General features: G+C 35.5%; 1 protein-coding gene across 7 annotated transcripts in view; it reads left to right on the top strand.

Moving 5' to 3' along the window:
- CTTNBP2 (cortactin binding protein 2) overlaps positions 1 to 15,904 on the top strand; it is a 140,241-nt gene that overhangs the window by 71,921 nt on the left and 52,416 nt on the right. For all 7 annotated transcript variants that reach the window (XR_008235580.1, XM_052789744.1, XM_052789748.1 and 4 more), the window contains one exon: positions 13,349 to 13,573. Coding sequence is in view for 6 of the 7 variants with exons in the window: in XM_052789744.1 (XP_052645704.1) it covers positions 13,349 to 13,573 (225 nt within the window). In the remaining variant the exon portion in view is untranslated. The remainder of the gene's footprint in view (positions 1 to 13,348; positions 13,574 to 15,904) is intronic.

The following is a 15,904-nucleotide window of genomic DNA, read 5'->3' as shown; positions in this document are numbered from 1 at the left end:
TTGCTCTAACAACTTGTTCCTGTTGTGCTGCACTACCTGCTAATGTTGACATAGTCACTGTATACCTATAAATACCCTTTTCCAGGATTGTTTGTGTAAATATAGTAGGAAATATGAGTTGATTTGGTCTAGATTTAAAAAAAAAAATTAACTTCTGTCCCCATGTTCACTTTCTAAAACCAGAAATTCCCCAATGCTTTCCACCATTATGATCATTCTTGAATTTAAGACAGATGGACCTTGCTTGTGAAATTGCCAGATGGGTCATTGTAAAATGCTCTTCTGGAGTCTCTTTCTCCCCAAAGGGCAGAATGCATTTTCTGCTCAAGCTAGTTTGATTTCAAATTCTGAGCTGTGCATTGTGGAAGGCTATTATTAGTAAACTTGTCTTTCAATTTCAGCCAACAATGATTAAGCACTGAACAATATAATTTTATTTTAATCTCATTGAAAACATGAACTATTTTGATGATAACTGTCATGTGTACATATTTCTGTACCACTTTTGCAATTCTTTAAGTGTATGTGAAGATCAGTATTTTTTAAAAAAACCTGACTGTATCATAGTTTATCATAACAGTATACCACATAACAATGTTAGGGTTTTGGTGGGTAACCAAGAATGATACTGGAATAACTATACAAAATGTGGAGCTTTTCATGCCTGGCTCTGCATTTTCAGTGATGAATTAGCTTTTCCTTGCAAAAAAATTCAGGTAAATATTAAGTAAAATATTTGGAAGGAGAGCTGTAGATACTTGCAATCTATACTTGCCTAATTTGACCTGTCTGCTTCCCAGCGAGTTCTGTCTAGCAAGAGAGCTTTCTTCACTTGGCCAAGGCAGACTTTTGCCTACTGCAGGTTGAGATTTTAGTTAAGAAAACTTTAATTTATCAGTTAGAGTTTTCATGTCTTTTTTATGTTATTTATTGTCTTCTGCATCTTGTGATGGGGAGATACCTGGTTTTGCCTGTACTCTGTAAGTTACATGTTAAAACAGAATTATTACCAACACCGTAATTGTCAACTGTGTATGGATAAAGTTTTTATCCTGAGCTACTGTGCAAAGTCCACAATAATTGTACTGTAAGACTTAGTACTTCTAGAATGAACTTCGGGGTTAGAGGGGAAGAAACCTGGGAGCCATCAGGAAAAAGGGAATGAATCCATATAGTTTCGTTGTTCTCAAATGGACTGATAGGTAGAAAAATTACATGTATATTAAGTGTAATCTGTCAAAGGAAGCTACGCCACCTGTAAATTATGAAGACCTTTACCTGCAGTAATTATGCTAAGCTGTTGTGAATTTAAAATGCAAATCTGAACTTCTCCTACATGTATGAATCCCATGGCGCGCTCATATCAAAGAATGGAGCTAAGAGCACGCAGAAGGTGTCTTTACAGATTTCTGGCAGCCAGTAAGACAGCCTGTTTTGTAGCAGGTGTCTTTGAAAAATGGTGATTAGGTAGAAGGAGGAGCAGAAGATGTTACACTGTATGTAACAGAAGGTTATTGTTGTAGACAGTATGATGGCAGTTGTTGGCCTCGGTGGCAGAAGTGAACCATGAAATAGAAATCAGATAATGCCTTGTTTGCATTGTCATTTTTGCATGTTGCAGTTTCTTTGCAAAAATTTAATTTTCACTAAATTTTGGGGAGGTAATGATCTGCAGTTTGTGTCCTTGCTCATCTGATCACTACTTTTGAGTTACTGACTTTAATTATTGTTGTGTATGCATTTTCTCTGCTTTTAAATATAGTTTGTCTTTACCTGTCCAATGATTCTGGTTATGATTAAAGCTTTTACTTTATTAATATTAGTTTATTGTAATTTTCTGAACAGGGATGTCAAAAAGTATTATTTCACTGTTGCAAGTTATTTAAAATTGATTGCAAGGAAGCTATGAAATATGAATAAATGTCAGACAGGTTAGTAGATGAAATGATTTTTCAGTGCTTAGTTTGGAATGATTTTTTTATCTGTCGTTTATTTAAAGTTTTAAAGTAATGCAGCATGCTTTTTGTTCACCCAGTTGAAAAAGTGTTGTTAGACACAACCTTAAAGGACATTCAAATTTTGATTTTTTTTTTTCCTATCTTGAACATGGTTTATGTATTGTATTTTTTTTTAGTTTATATTATTTCAGCTATTTATTTATTTATTTAATAAAATCACTTGACATGTTTTGATACACTGCTTTATTGCCAAATAATTCAAGAAACTCACACTATTCCAGTAAATATCTGTGTGGACCTCTGGTTTTTGAGAATTGCATGATCGGTTACAGTGTAAGAAAATAGCTTTTGTTGAATGACAACAAAGTGACTAAGCCTGCTTAAGACAGCAAAACCTAACACAATACTTTAGGAAATGTTGTGAAGTTAAAGGACAGTCTTATCCTTGATACTGCCAGAGTCCATGTTGTAATAATTTGGAAATACTGTTTATAGTATTGGTGTGTTAGCTTTATATATATTATCTTATTTAGAAGATCATTTCAGATGCCTATGAAAGTATTTACTTCTCTTATATTCAGTGGTTTTTGTAGTAATAGTTCTGTAAGCGTGGATAACTAACAATAAGTACTTTTGTCTGCGTGATGAAAGGTATCAAGTGAACTGTATTTGGGGTTTCCTTCAAGTAACACCTCTATTTCTTGCACTTCATTATGAGTGGAACCAAGTCTCTTACCTTTTCCAATAGATGCTGGGGATGTAGCAGCAGCAGTCCCTGGACTGATTAGCTTTGTTGATCTGAGGGATCCTGGTACTTTGACACATATAAAGGCCTCTTCTAGAAGCTACTGACAAGATAAGTTTTCAGTAGTGTTATATCACTTCTTGTGGTAGTTGTTTGCTATTTGTCAAAGGGAGATATTAAGCACTGAGCAAAGCAAAACTTTTGGTAAACCATATTAAAACAGTCCTGTGTATGTGGTGTTTCACTAAGCTTAAGCTTCGCTACTCAGGTAAACACCCTTATTCCAGGCTCTCCTAAAATTGGAGACTACAAGTTTGAAACTATGAGACTAGTTTTCTAGTATGAAAACTCTAGGTCTTGCATTGCAAACATACTTTTCACTCTGTCCTTTCCAGCAGTGACTGTTAAACTGATAATAGTCTCTTCTTGTTTTTCACATAAGATCTGAATATCTTTATTGTTGCCAAGCATGTAACTACTAATTTAGCTTAACGTATTCTGCTGGTTTCTGATTTGGATAATTCCTTTGCCTTTCCCACTTGATTCCTCCTACCCTCGTTTGATCTTTCTGCATAATCCAACATAAACTAGTGAGCACAGATACACAAACTATTTATAAAAATAACAATAAAAAATTCCAACATCATGTTGATGTAATGTTTCTTGGTTTCTGTGATCTTTATGAATAATACAGCTGTGACATCATTGTTCGAGTGACTTATTTAAAATGTTTTATCTGTTTGCCATCATTACTCACATTGCTGACAATGAGAAATGTAACTGTGTCATCCTATCTGTATTATTATGTTAACTGAAATTTTCCATTTTTAGTTAAGGGAACATACATAGGGTATTTCCTCTATGCTAATAAATGGTACAGTTAATTTTGTTGATGGTAACACTAAAGTGCAACTGATAATATAAGACTTCTTACTTTTGTTTGTGTGTCCCTTCATGTTACTGTTGCTGAAGAAAAAATGTATAAAGTTTGTTCTTGGTTCTTCCAAATAAATTATGATAGTAATTTATAAAAATAGTTATAAATAAGATAAAAGATTTGATTGGGGTCCTTTTCAAATTCAACACTTGTGAAAATACTCACATAGCAGCAATTACTTTTGTTATGCTTGGGTGTATTTGAAGAGATCAGCACCTCCATCTCCACTTCCCCTCCTCAGGAAGCTGTAGAGACCAATGAGGTCGCCCCTCAGCCTCCTTTTCCCCAAACTAGACAGGCCCAAAGTCCTTAGCTGCTCCACATAGGACATTCCTTCCAGCCCTTTCACCAGCTTTGTCACCCTCCTCTGGACCCATTCAAGGAGCTTCACATCCTTCTTAAATTGTGGGGCCCAGAACTGCACACAGTGTTCAAAGTGAGGCTGCACCAACGCTGAATACAGAGGGATAATCACCTCTTTTGACCGGCTGGTTATACTCTGTTTGATGCACCCCAGGATGCAGTTTGCCCTCTTGACTGCCAGGGCACACTGCTGGCTCATACTGAGCCTGCTGTCAACCAGCACCCCCAGATCCCTTTCTGCAGGGCTGCTCCCCAGCCACTCCTCTCCCAATTTATACTTGTGCCCGGCATTACTCCATCCTAGGTGCAGAATCCTCCATTTGGACTTGTTAAATTTCTTCCCGTTAATCATTGCCCAATGCTCCAATCTATCTAGATCCCTGTGCAAGGCCTCTTGTCCCTCAAGAGAGTCAACAGCACCTCCCAGTTGGGTATCATCAGCAAACTTGCTAACGGTGCATTCAACTCCTGCACCCAGATCGTTGATAAATACATTGAGCAGAACTGGCCCTAGAATTGAACCCTGAAGAACACCGCTGGTGACCGGTTGCCAGCCAGATGTAGCCCCATTCACTACATCCCTTTGAGCCCAGTCCTTCACCCAGCGCACCATGAACCCGCTCATCCCACAGTTGGACAACTTGTCCAGAAGGATGCTGCGAGGAACAGTACCGAAAGCCTTAACTACATCCACCGCCTTCCCTTCATCCACTAGGTGGGTGGCCTTATCATAGAAGGATATCAAATTAGTTAACCAGCACTTTCCCTTTGTGAACCCATGTTGACTGTGCCTGATGATTGCATTGTAAACTCGTAATTTGCATACCTTTTCATTAAAATAATTAAAGTTTGGTAATCATGTAATTGCTATGCAGTAATATGGGATGATATTTTAACTGAGATTTTGATAGTTTGAAAATATGAAAATCTAAATGCTGTAAATGAAAAAGAAACACAGATTTATTTAAAGTTCTTCTGTTATGCCTTTGTATGTTTGGCCTGTTACTGAGCTGAAGAAACTTTTTAACTGCTAAGCATGGAGGTTAAAGTGCTCTTTTTTTGTTTAGAGGTGAAGTCAGATTTCCTTCAGTACTTCAGAAAAATGGCTGACAGATTTCCATGCAAAGAATTATGAATTGATTTGCATGAATTTGAAGTAGAAATTTGAACACGCAAAAAAGTCTAGATGACAAATGGTTATTTAAAGTAACCAGAAAGCTCAAGTCTCTTCTATCAATTGAGACTCATTATCAGTATGAAAATCAGTATTATTTTCAGAAATAAATGTCTGGGTGGTTAGATAATCAGAGCATCAAACAGTGATACTTCCTTACAAAATATTGGCCTATAATTTTCAAGTGTTTAAGCATCAGACAACAAAGCTGTCATAAAATAGGTCTAATGTCATCTTTGTATAGAACATCTGGATGGCTTTTCTCAATGAAAAACACGTGTTGTTTCATGGCGAGCTTTTTCTCCTTCCTCATTTACAAATTTAGTGCAAGGCTTCAGTTTCACCTTTTACATCTGTAAGAAGTGAAGAATATTTTATATTGACTGGATTGTTTTTTCTTATTGGTACTGATCTGTTAGTAACTGATCTTAGCTTTGTAATACAGCCTTTTCATTTTTAAATCCGCAACTTCAAAGTAGTGGACTTTCATTGGAGAAAATTAGTAATGAAGAATTGGAAGCATATGTCTGTCCTGTCTGTTCCTCTTTCTTTCATGGAAGTTTTTACCAGGTAACGGGGAGAAAGAGAAGGAGTTTGTGCTACTTAACAATATTGGGGTAATAGTAAACTGGTGCTATTGGGTGATATTCTCTTTTTATGGAGTCAAACCCCTAAGGAAATTCAGGCTTGATCATTACCTTGGCTGTATAATTCTTCTTCAGTGCTTTCTGTTATTATGTAAGTCAGGATTGTTTAAGTGTTAATCAAATGTTTGTCCTCATATACACAGAGAGATTTGAATTAATTGTTAGGCATGTACTTCTGTTAAGTCTGCTTTTTAGTGCAGAGAAGAAGAAACTGTACAGCTTTTTGCAAACCACTTTAATATTTGGATGCTTGGCATGAAATAGAGAAAATCTGGTTTGCTGTTGTTTTCATCAACTGCTAGGTAAGATCTGACCTTTTATGCCTTAAAATGATGGTTTTGTATATCTTCTTAAGTGAAGGTTACTGAGGATAGCCTTGTAAAACAACATGCAGTTTTATATTCAGAGCTTTCTTTCTACCTTGAAAAATGCTTTTTAAAAGCTTGGATTTAAAGCTATGTGATTCTGAGAGAAAGGGACACTTTGCGAATTACAAATTTTTGGAAAAGTTCTATGGGTTATTGTGAATGAGAGAATAATGCAACTTTTTCTTCTTAATCTTATTTTAATGGTTCATGCTTGGGATAACTTTTCTGGAACTACTGACTATATCTCCGCTTTCGTGCAGCCTACTTCACTGTAATGAGTTTCATTTATATATTTGCATGGCTTATGACTGTTACAAGACACTGCTCCAAGACAGTTTTGAATGCTTTATATGAGTATGTGTGCCTTACATTTAAAATTGCTAAACAGGTATATTTTCTTTTCTTTATTAGTACCTCTACAAAAAGACTTGAATTCTTTCATGATCCTGATCAGTCCTCTGTAAAGAACATTTTTTATAGCATGAAACAATTATATAGGTCTGTCAAGCTTAATCAACCCGTATGTTGGTTTTGTTTAACTTGCTGATTGCATCTTCCTATTTCTCAATTCTTTCTACTGTTTTCACTCTTTTTAACTAGCAGCCTGTTATGATCATCAGTCTTCTTCAGAGAATTTCCATTTTCTTATCCTTAAACTGTACACACAAGTTTTTGTCTTATGATACTTGACACTTAACATGGAAACAGACAGTTTGAATATATTGGTCAAATATTTTTCAGATACTAGTGAGTTCATTAAAGTCTAACTCACTTGTAGACTTTGGATAGGTATGTACTGTCACAGTACTGAAGAAATGAATTTAGACTGTAGTTAAGATTGTAATGAGAATTTGAGCATCTCATGTTCATTGACAGAAATCATGCTGCAGGATACCATTTCTTCAGCAGTCATTGATGTTTACATTTCCATTTTTAGTTTGTCTTGTAAAACTTTATATGGAAGTAACATCTCATATGATACTTTGAAAACATTCATTTACATCTGCATTCAAAAAAACCCCACCAACCAAAAAAGCCAACAAAGCCCCCAAACCCTATTGTGTAAAAAAATTGCCAGCATCCTTTACAGAGTCGTTCTTAATTAATCATAGTAAGACATTGTATCCCCCACCCCAGTATTTTGCAGGTATCTCTGAAAGTACTGCTTTTATTATGAGTATATATTCATTGATAATTCTCTTTTGCTTAAATGAATAGCTCCAGCACATCATTTCAAGATACTGTATAATACCACTAAATAAAATTTATAAATATGTTCTCTTCCAGCCACCTTCCTCCTTTAAAAAACCCTATTATCCTTTCAATTTTATTTAGAATGAAGGCCTCACCCTTGTCTTTAACACATAAAATAATCTTTTACTGCCTCCCCTTCTGTGCTGGTTAGTTTTAGAAAACTTTTTACCACTCCCCAATACATATGTCAAGAGAAAATATTAATATGAACCTACCAACATCTGTTGAAACAATTTTAGTATATGTGGAAAAGGAAATTAATCAGAGGAACAAATGCTTTTGAAAGGAAGGAAATTTTGTTTAAGGGTTCTGGGGCAGCTTTAATTCAGTTCCATTGTTCCATAGCAGTGTAGGACATGCAGTCCTATTTTTGATGTTTATCATCAATTGCTGCATGGAAGACTTGGACTTGCTGAACTCTTAACTTGGCAGGTAAACGAAGAGGAAACTCTGAGATACATTGCAGGGAAAATGCAGTATTAACCTTAAAAATACTGTTGCTTAAATATTCTGCTACTGATTACGTAAACATTATAAAAACTCATTTCAGCAAATGTGTGCAACTAAGATCAACATAGATTATTACCAAGAGAAAACTAATAATATAACTTATATTATGTGATTAATTTTTCGTTGTTGGGCTTATTTCTTACTTGTGTATTAATTGGTTGTATTTGTTTTTCCTTGCTTTTTTTGTGCTTTTAGCTTTAAGTTCACAGTAGGATGAGTACTATTTGAAGGCCTTCCTGCCCCCTTACATTCTTGTTTCAATAACAGAGGGAAGACATCTAATTAGACTTCATAATTCTCAGTTTGGTCACTGAAAATAGATTTTTTTTTTTTTTTTTTTTCCTTCTGAAGTGGAACATAAGAAACAAGTGACTGCAGGCCAGTTCTTATGCGGGATTTGCAGCTTTTCCCACAGCCCATCATCCAGATACCTCCACCTGTTTTGTTCCTCTCCCTGCACACTCTGCTTCCAGTCTTCATCTGCCAGTAGATAAATGGGGTCAGTGACTGCAAAGGGTCAGCTTGAGAGATGGTAGTGTCCAGGAGGGAGCTGGCAGATAGACGCATAGAGGTGACTTGAATAGTGTGAAAAAAGTTGGTGTAGGTGTGAATGAGGTGTCTTGCTGTATTTGGTAGGAGACAGGCTCCCCCAGAGCATAATAAAAGCAGCAGTTTATCTTACAGCCTGATCCTCCAGATTCTTGTTGGCTGCAGACCTAGAAGAGAAAACTTGAGAGTAAACCTTCCCCTTGTGTCGCACAGCTGCGTAATCCCTAGGATTGTTCAGTACTGATTTTTTATTTTTGAAAATATCACAGACTAAAAGTTCTGTTTTCTAAGTCTTAAAAAGTATTTTCATGATCCAAAGCAAGACATAAGACTTGTTCCACCAATAAATATTTGGTGTTTTTTCCTTCCTCCGGAGCTCATTTCTGTCATTTGTTACTTGAGAAGATTGCTAGCACCCACAAGATAAAAAAATAACAGTCCTACAAGAAATCACTAATCATAGAGTAATTTAGGTTGGAAGGCACCTGGAGAGATCATTCAATCCAATCTTCTGCTTAAAGCAGGACTAACATCAAACATGGATCAGGTTGCTGATGGCCTTATCCAATCTAGTTTTGGACATCTGCTAATGACAGAGGTTGTATGTTTTCCCTGGGCAACACATTTCAGTGCTTATCCACTCTCAGCAAGAAGAATTTGTGTCCAACTCAAATTTCCATCATTAGATCATGGGATGATTGCTACTTGTCCCATCAGCATGTGGACCCCTAGCATGTTTATCCCTGGTTGTCTCTGTTTCACACTGAAAAGTCCTATTTCTACTTAGCTCTTCCTTGAAGAGAAGCCATGTTGTACCTTTTGATCATCTTTCACTCCTCGCTGAAGATGTTTTTCAATTCTACTGTATTTTTTTTAGTATAAACTTGCAGTCCATCCTTGATCTAACATAATGCTATACACCAGCCTGCCCATAAAGAAACTTCAGGCTTTCATCCTTTTTAAGTAGTAGTTGCACTCTTATTTTAGTCTCCTTGTTTAATGTTTCAGATCCTGTGTAAGGATTTAAAAGCTCTGTATAAATGTGATGTTCTTATTGGACTGAATTCAAAAGCTGTTGTAAATAAGTTTCAGCTTTTACTCTACTGCAGTAGTGAATTTAATGACTTCACTATTTAAAGGGGGTTTTTTGTTTGTTTTTAGATATTTTCTCTTGATTTGTGTGTGCTTACTGTCAGTTTTCATTAGCAGTTACCTGTTAGAGGATTTAGCTTAAGTCCTAAGTCATAATTTTGTGTACCACTAGCATAGGCTGCAAAAAGTATCATTTCCCATGGACATCTATTTATACCTTTAAATACTTTCAGTCTCAGTCCTTCCATTAAAAGGCTAGTTGCTGTGCAAATGGGTCTGTACAGAAAAATAAAGCTGACTGTTTATAAATTCATATAGCACCTTTCACAATACAGCAGTCCTGACTACCTCCTATAGTGGGTGCATATTCTGTATGGTTTTGAAAATTTTCTGTTTGAAAATGCATTCAGTTAATTATTCACAAATTAACATTTTAAATGTTATTTTCTGTATATATTGCTATGCAATTGAAGTTAATATACAAGACACTGCTAATGCTGTTTTAGCACAGCCACCAAATTATGCAGAGACTATTTTAAGGATTAATTACCCGTATGATATTAGACTGTACAATCCCCAGATGAGTGCCATAAAAACAGATATCTTGATATTGCTACTAGCTCTTATGACTTGAAATTCATTGCTGAAAGATGATGTAAGAGAGAAAATTTTCTGATTCTGGTATTTCTATTTCTCCCATCTGATGTACTTTGAAGTGCAAAGGGACAGAGGTATTATTTAGGGCCTGGAGGAATCATTAAAAAAACTGAACAAGCCTAGCTTGTCCTTCTGCTACTTTGTGCCTAAGTTTTAGGGAACTACTTGTTGTTTCCCTTCTACCAAGCTTCTGCTTTATCTTTTATTCTGGTATCTTCATTTGAAATCATGCATCCTCATCCCATCATTTTATTTTATATTTTTAGTCCTTCTATAGAAACATGGAAAAATTTGTTTTAATATTTTGCATTTAGCTCCGTTTTGAGTTGGAAGCATCCCGAGATGACTTTGCTGTTTATGGTTTGAGAGTCACCAGTCTGTTTTACCCTCTGCTTGCAGGTATGTAGTTATGGCTTCAGCCCTACAGGGTCTGTCATCCCAAACCATGGGGCTGTTCGAGACCTATTGGTTTTTCCAGTCTTTAGCTTTCAGATTTTCCTGTAGCCACTTTAATTCTTAATGTGAGCAGATTGTTTTGATTTTCATTCAGATGGAGGTCATCCCTTCTATATAGTTTAATCTTTTCTTTAGTTAATGAATCTGAATGCCCAGTCCCATTACTATTTTGGCAGGTGCACAGTGAGACTTTTTGCCTTGCTTGCTCGGTTAATTGCTATGCATGTTAGAGAACATTTCAAAGAATACATTCATATTGCATACATACGGTATGTGCTGAGAGGACAGCTAGTCATGGGTCAGAAAAAACTGGAAAATACACATTATTTTACCTGTTGTCTACCTGTGTTTCCTTAAAGGCATAAGTGGTTGCCTTTGTCTCTGAGATCAGTTAATCTATTTGGTTTCTCTTTTTGCTGTTGGTCTCTGGATTTAAGGATGGAGGCTCTGCTGGTCTTTTTTTATTTATTTACAGCTGAGCTGCTACACCAGTGTTTTTTCCTTTACTTTGATGGCTCACTTTCTTTATATAAACTTTGGCTTTTATGCTGCTGATAATTTATATACGGGTTGTGCCTCCACCTCCATTTAAATTCTTAACCTGCTTGGGTTTGTCATCTTGTTTGGCTCCTTAGCTCTTTAATCCATTTAGGGTCAGGTTTTTGGTTTTGATTATTTCCTTTACATGAAGGTTGAATTCCCAAGCTGCATACTGTCCTGTAACTTCATTATGTAGAACCAGGACCTACAAATATAGCCTCTCCCCACCTGGCTTTGTAATATTACCTTTGGAACTAGCTATTTTATTTTATTTTATTTTAAGTTAAAAATTAAAGGATTAAAATATTAGACTAATTAGGGGTTATTTGCAAGGCAATTTATAAAAAATAACTAGGTTCTATCATCTTATTTTTGTCTCTTCAACCAATCACTACCTGACTTTGTAAGCCTAGCTAGACTTTATGTCTGAATGAACTCCGTAAGCTTTTTCTGAAGTTATGCCCCAAAGGCCTGTTCTTTTTGTAAATGTTTTCAAGTTCTCGCTATACTATCAAACTGAAAAATAGACTAAAAGTATTTCAGGCATCAGAATATGTAGGCACACTTATTTCTGTTGCAGTCAAATTCTCTTTTACCTTTTAATTTCCCATGTTTCAATTTTGTAGACAATATATAGGAAAATGTTGGGCATTCACTAAGGTATATTATTTGTAGTTAGTCTCTGGAGATTTTTTCTAACATAGTTCTTATGTTCTTCTTTGGTTTCTCATGCCCTGAAATATGTGTTACCTTTTATGACCTTTTCATATGTTACAATTTTAACTTCAAGCTTTCCAAATGATCTGCTAACCCATTTGGTAACCATTAAGCCTGTTCCTCCTCTATTGTATCTCAGTATTGGCTTATTCTTCCTCTTTTTTGCTTATTCTTCAAAACTGAATTTGAACTAAATCACAGATAAATGTTTTATCCATTTTTGGAGGGATTCTTCTTTCTGATGGTGTTTCTCAGCACTGTTTTTTTTCTGATTTTTTGAGACATAGTTCTTTTAAGAGCTGCTCTGGTGAGTGTTTTAATTTTTAAGGTAACAAGGCTTCATTTTCTTCCAAAATTTGTCCTATAATGGTCTGGCTTTCTTGCTTCTGCCTCTGTTATATGTGCAAGCACAAAAACACCATGACAAAACTATAGAAATTATTGGGTCTTTCTGGTGGAGTTTTTTGGTGGGTTTTTTTTTGTTGGTTGGTTGGTTGGTTTGGTTTGGTTTTCTTTCCCCACACACAAATTAGATGGGTCTTAAGCCTGAGATTTTGGAACAATATTTTCTATGAAGGTGGTTAGAAGTCAGTACTTATCTGCGGCCTTCCTGTGTACTATGTATTAAATTATAAAAATGCCTTCTTTAAAACTGATCTTGTTTTTCTGTTGGGCTGAAGAACAAAAATTTGTCAAGCAAAGCTACCTCTGATCTTTATTGTGTAATATTTTTTTGTTATGACAATAAAGTGTTGTACTGTAGTTTGGAAATATAATTCTGTTTTAAAATAATGGTATGGAGAAACATATGATCATGAAGTTCTTCCTGAAGAGGGATATAAGTGTCTTAATTTCAGAAAAGCCTTGGTGACATTTTTACTCTCTGCTTGTCTGCTGTAACTTACAAAAATCTTTATGTGTAAACATACCATCAATTTTTTTATTTGAAAAATACTTATCTTGGTACTGCAGTAAACACACAAAGCATGTTTTCGTATCTTTTACTAGCATCATTTTAATACACAGAAATAGAAAACTTTATTTTAGAATGTTTTTCTTCCCTTTCCTCTCTGTGTATCAGCCAATTTACAAGATGTTATTTTTGTGATACTTCTGAAACTGCTCCAGATTGCTATTTCTGTATTGAATTGAGAAGGGGAAGGGGTTTTTTTATGTAGTGAATTCTATTGACTATAATGAAATCTCTGTGCAACATATCTGACTATTCCTTTTAGACATTATAAATGAATACCTAAAGAAAATAATTAAACCCATAAATAAGTAACATAGCTTTTCCTGTGGTTTAGGTCTCTTCTATATGTGGATGTACTCCAAAGAATGCATTTAGTTTATTTCTTTGCCTGTTTGGTTTTTTTGTTAGGCCCGGCGCAAAGAGGTTTTTATCCAGGAGCGATATGGAAGATTTAATCTGAGTGACCCATTTCTGGCTCTTCAGAGAGACTTTGAGGCAGGTGCTGGTGACAAAGAAAAGAAGCCAATATGCATGAACCCTCTGTCCATTTTAGAAGCTGTTATGGCTCACTGCAGGAAAATGCAAGAAAGAATGTCAGCTCAGTTGGCTGCTGCTGAAAACAGACAAAAGAAGGTATCCTGCTACCGATTTTTTTTCCCTTTTCCCTCTCCTGATTTGTTCTTTCATACCACTTTTTTAATTTGCATCTTTGTCTAACTTGGTTATCATTATGAGTGTTAAAATGTTATCACTTAATTGTCATATACAGTGAGGTGCTGATTTTCTGGTGATATTTTGTGTGCACAGTTCATTCGCTCAGTGAATTTAGCTCTACTTATGGAATAAATGAAATATAACTGGTACAAGCTGATGCAGTGTATAAGTGGATAGCTCAGCATGACCTGAGAAAGCATCATCACGATATATTTTTAAATCAACACCATTGAAGCCTAGAGGAGCTACTGTTATTTTTGTTCTAACCTAAATATCATAAAATAAATAATTTATTTGCGTTTAATATTAAGTGGCTCTGTTTCATAAATCAGTAAAATTAAATTACTCTAAAAAATACTTTTTTGCACATTTAGAACATTTGCTGTAGAGAGAAAATTATTTTGGAACAAGTATGTTGCAAAAAATGTCTCATACTGAGGATAAAACAGTGTCATTTTGAAAGTGAATGGTTAGTTGGTTGCACATATTTCACTAATATGTAAGCCATACATTCCTAAAGTGTAGCTAAATATGAATATATTGGGGAGGAGTTTCTCAGAGGAAAGAAGGGAACAGTGGTATAATAGACTAATAATCGGGTATTTTTGAATAATTAGAAAAGAAATGCTTGCTAGGCATTGAATGATCCTCACTGGGTATAAGATGGATGGAATGTCTTCAGCAGCTGTAAAATAGCTTTTTGGTGACAGTTTTATATTGATGTTTAAAAAAACCAAACAGATAATGCTAAGACAATTGACATAAAATTGATTCTAGTAGTAATTGCTCTTTGGGAAATAATATGCACACAAAAGTACTGGAAATATGCTGGAAATACATGCTTAAATTAAATCAGCAAAGCTTTCCTTTTGTTATCTTAGCTCTGTTGTGTAGTTTAAGCATCCCTGCTCTGTTCAGACTTCAGAAAAACAGATACCACATTCAAAAAAATGAATACTAGACTGTATGTGTGATATGTAAGTCTTAAAACAGTGTAATAGCCTATGTAGAGAACTGTACTTACCTAGCACTTCTTTCAAGGACTCTTAAATGTTAATTTTCTTTTTCATATGCTTTGTATGTAAGTTGAGATTCTGGGGAAGGGATTGTCTCAGCATAGAAAAGAGCAAGTAAGCTTGCTTATTCTGACTGAAGAATGATATTGGGAGAGAACCCGACACATCTGCCTGGACAATTGGATTAGTTTCTTGTTTCAGTGCATGGCCACAAGTCTCTTCTTGTACCTAAATTCTTCATCTATCTCTGCCTTTTAGTATATAGACAGATACATACATGTAAGATGGGCTTACATATTAAGAATATGTCTCAAAGTCAGGGTATTGATGTGTAAATTCCATTTTTGTCCTTTTTTCAGCCCAGGTTTATTGCCAAAGTCTATAAGTCTGCATGTACAGGAAAGGATGCTCTTATCTTTTGTTTCCTAGAAGAATACATGAGGGTTTTTTTCTTTAAATCTTAATTTTAAGTAGTTTGATCATAATTTATTTTGCAGTTTGATTCTTACCTTAAGAAGTACATAAATCTCTAGTACACTCAATTCTGAAATCAGTAACTTTCAAGCTAAACTTTAAAGCACTACACTTGAAAAAAATGTGTGTTGCTTTGAAAGCATGTTATTATGATTTTACCATTTTTACTCCTTGTAACAAATAGGAAATTTAAATAACACAGGATTAGAAAACAAACTGCATGGTGTTGAGCAGCTGTGTGCATGACTCTGTACAGAGCTTACATCTTCCTCTTTTAAAGCCAATTAGAAATGCTATTTGGACAGGGCACCCTCTTAAACTTCTTGGGTTTGTGGCCACAGATGACATAGCTCTCAAACATCTCCATTCATTCACAAACCATTTATTCAGTGTTTTACCTTCCCTTAGTTACACATTTTTCTGTCCTCCGTCTCTCAAATCCCTCCATGGAAGAGGGTAGTGAAGGTATTTTGAGGGATTTCTAGAAATGTTTGACAAAGTAGGGTGACCCAATGTAAGGAAAAGTTAAGCCTAGACACATATGACCTACATAAAGAGCCAGCTGCACCTCCTCCCTTCCAGAGTGATCCCTCCTTCTCTAAATGTGTGATGCCTCTATCTGTTTTTGGAATTCCCTCACTGTCTCACTCCTACACTAAGTAATGAAGTCTGTGTACAGCTGTGTTTATTTTCTCTGGATATTACTGGACTTTAAACAGGCTCAGACTGAACTCTTATTCCTGGGGACTTATTGTCTGTG

The sequence above is a fragment of the Harpia harpyja genome, chromosome 6 (assembly GCF_026419915.1).
Source record: "Harpia harpyja isolate bHarHar1 chromosome 6, bHarHar1 primary haplotype, whole genome shotgun sequence".
Taxonomy (NCBI): domain Eukaryota; kingdom Metazoa; phylum Chordata; class Aves; order Accipitriformes; family Accipitridae; genus Harpia; species Harpia harpyja.
This window is presented reverse-complemented; position numbering and strand designations above follow the sequence as displayed.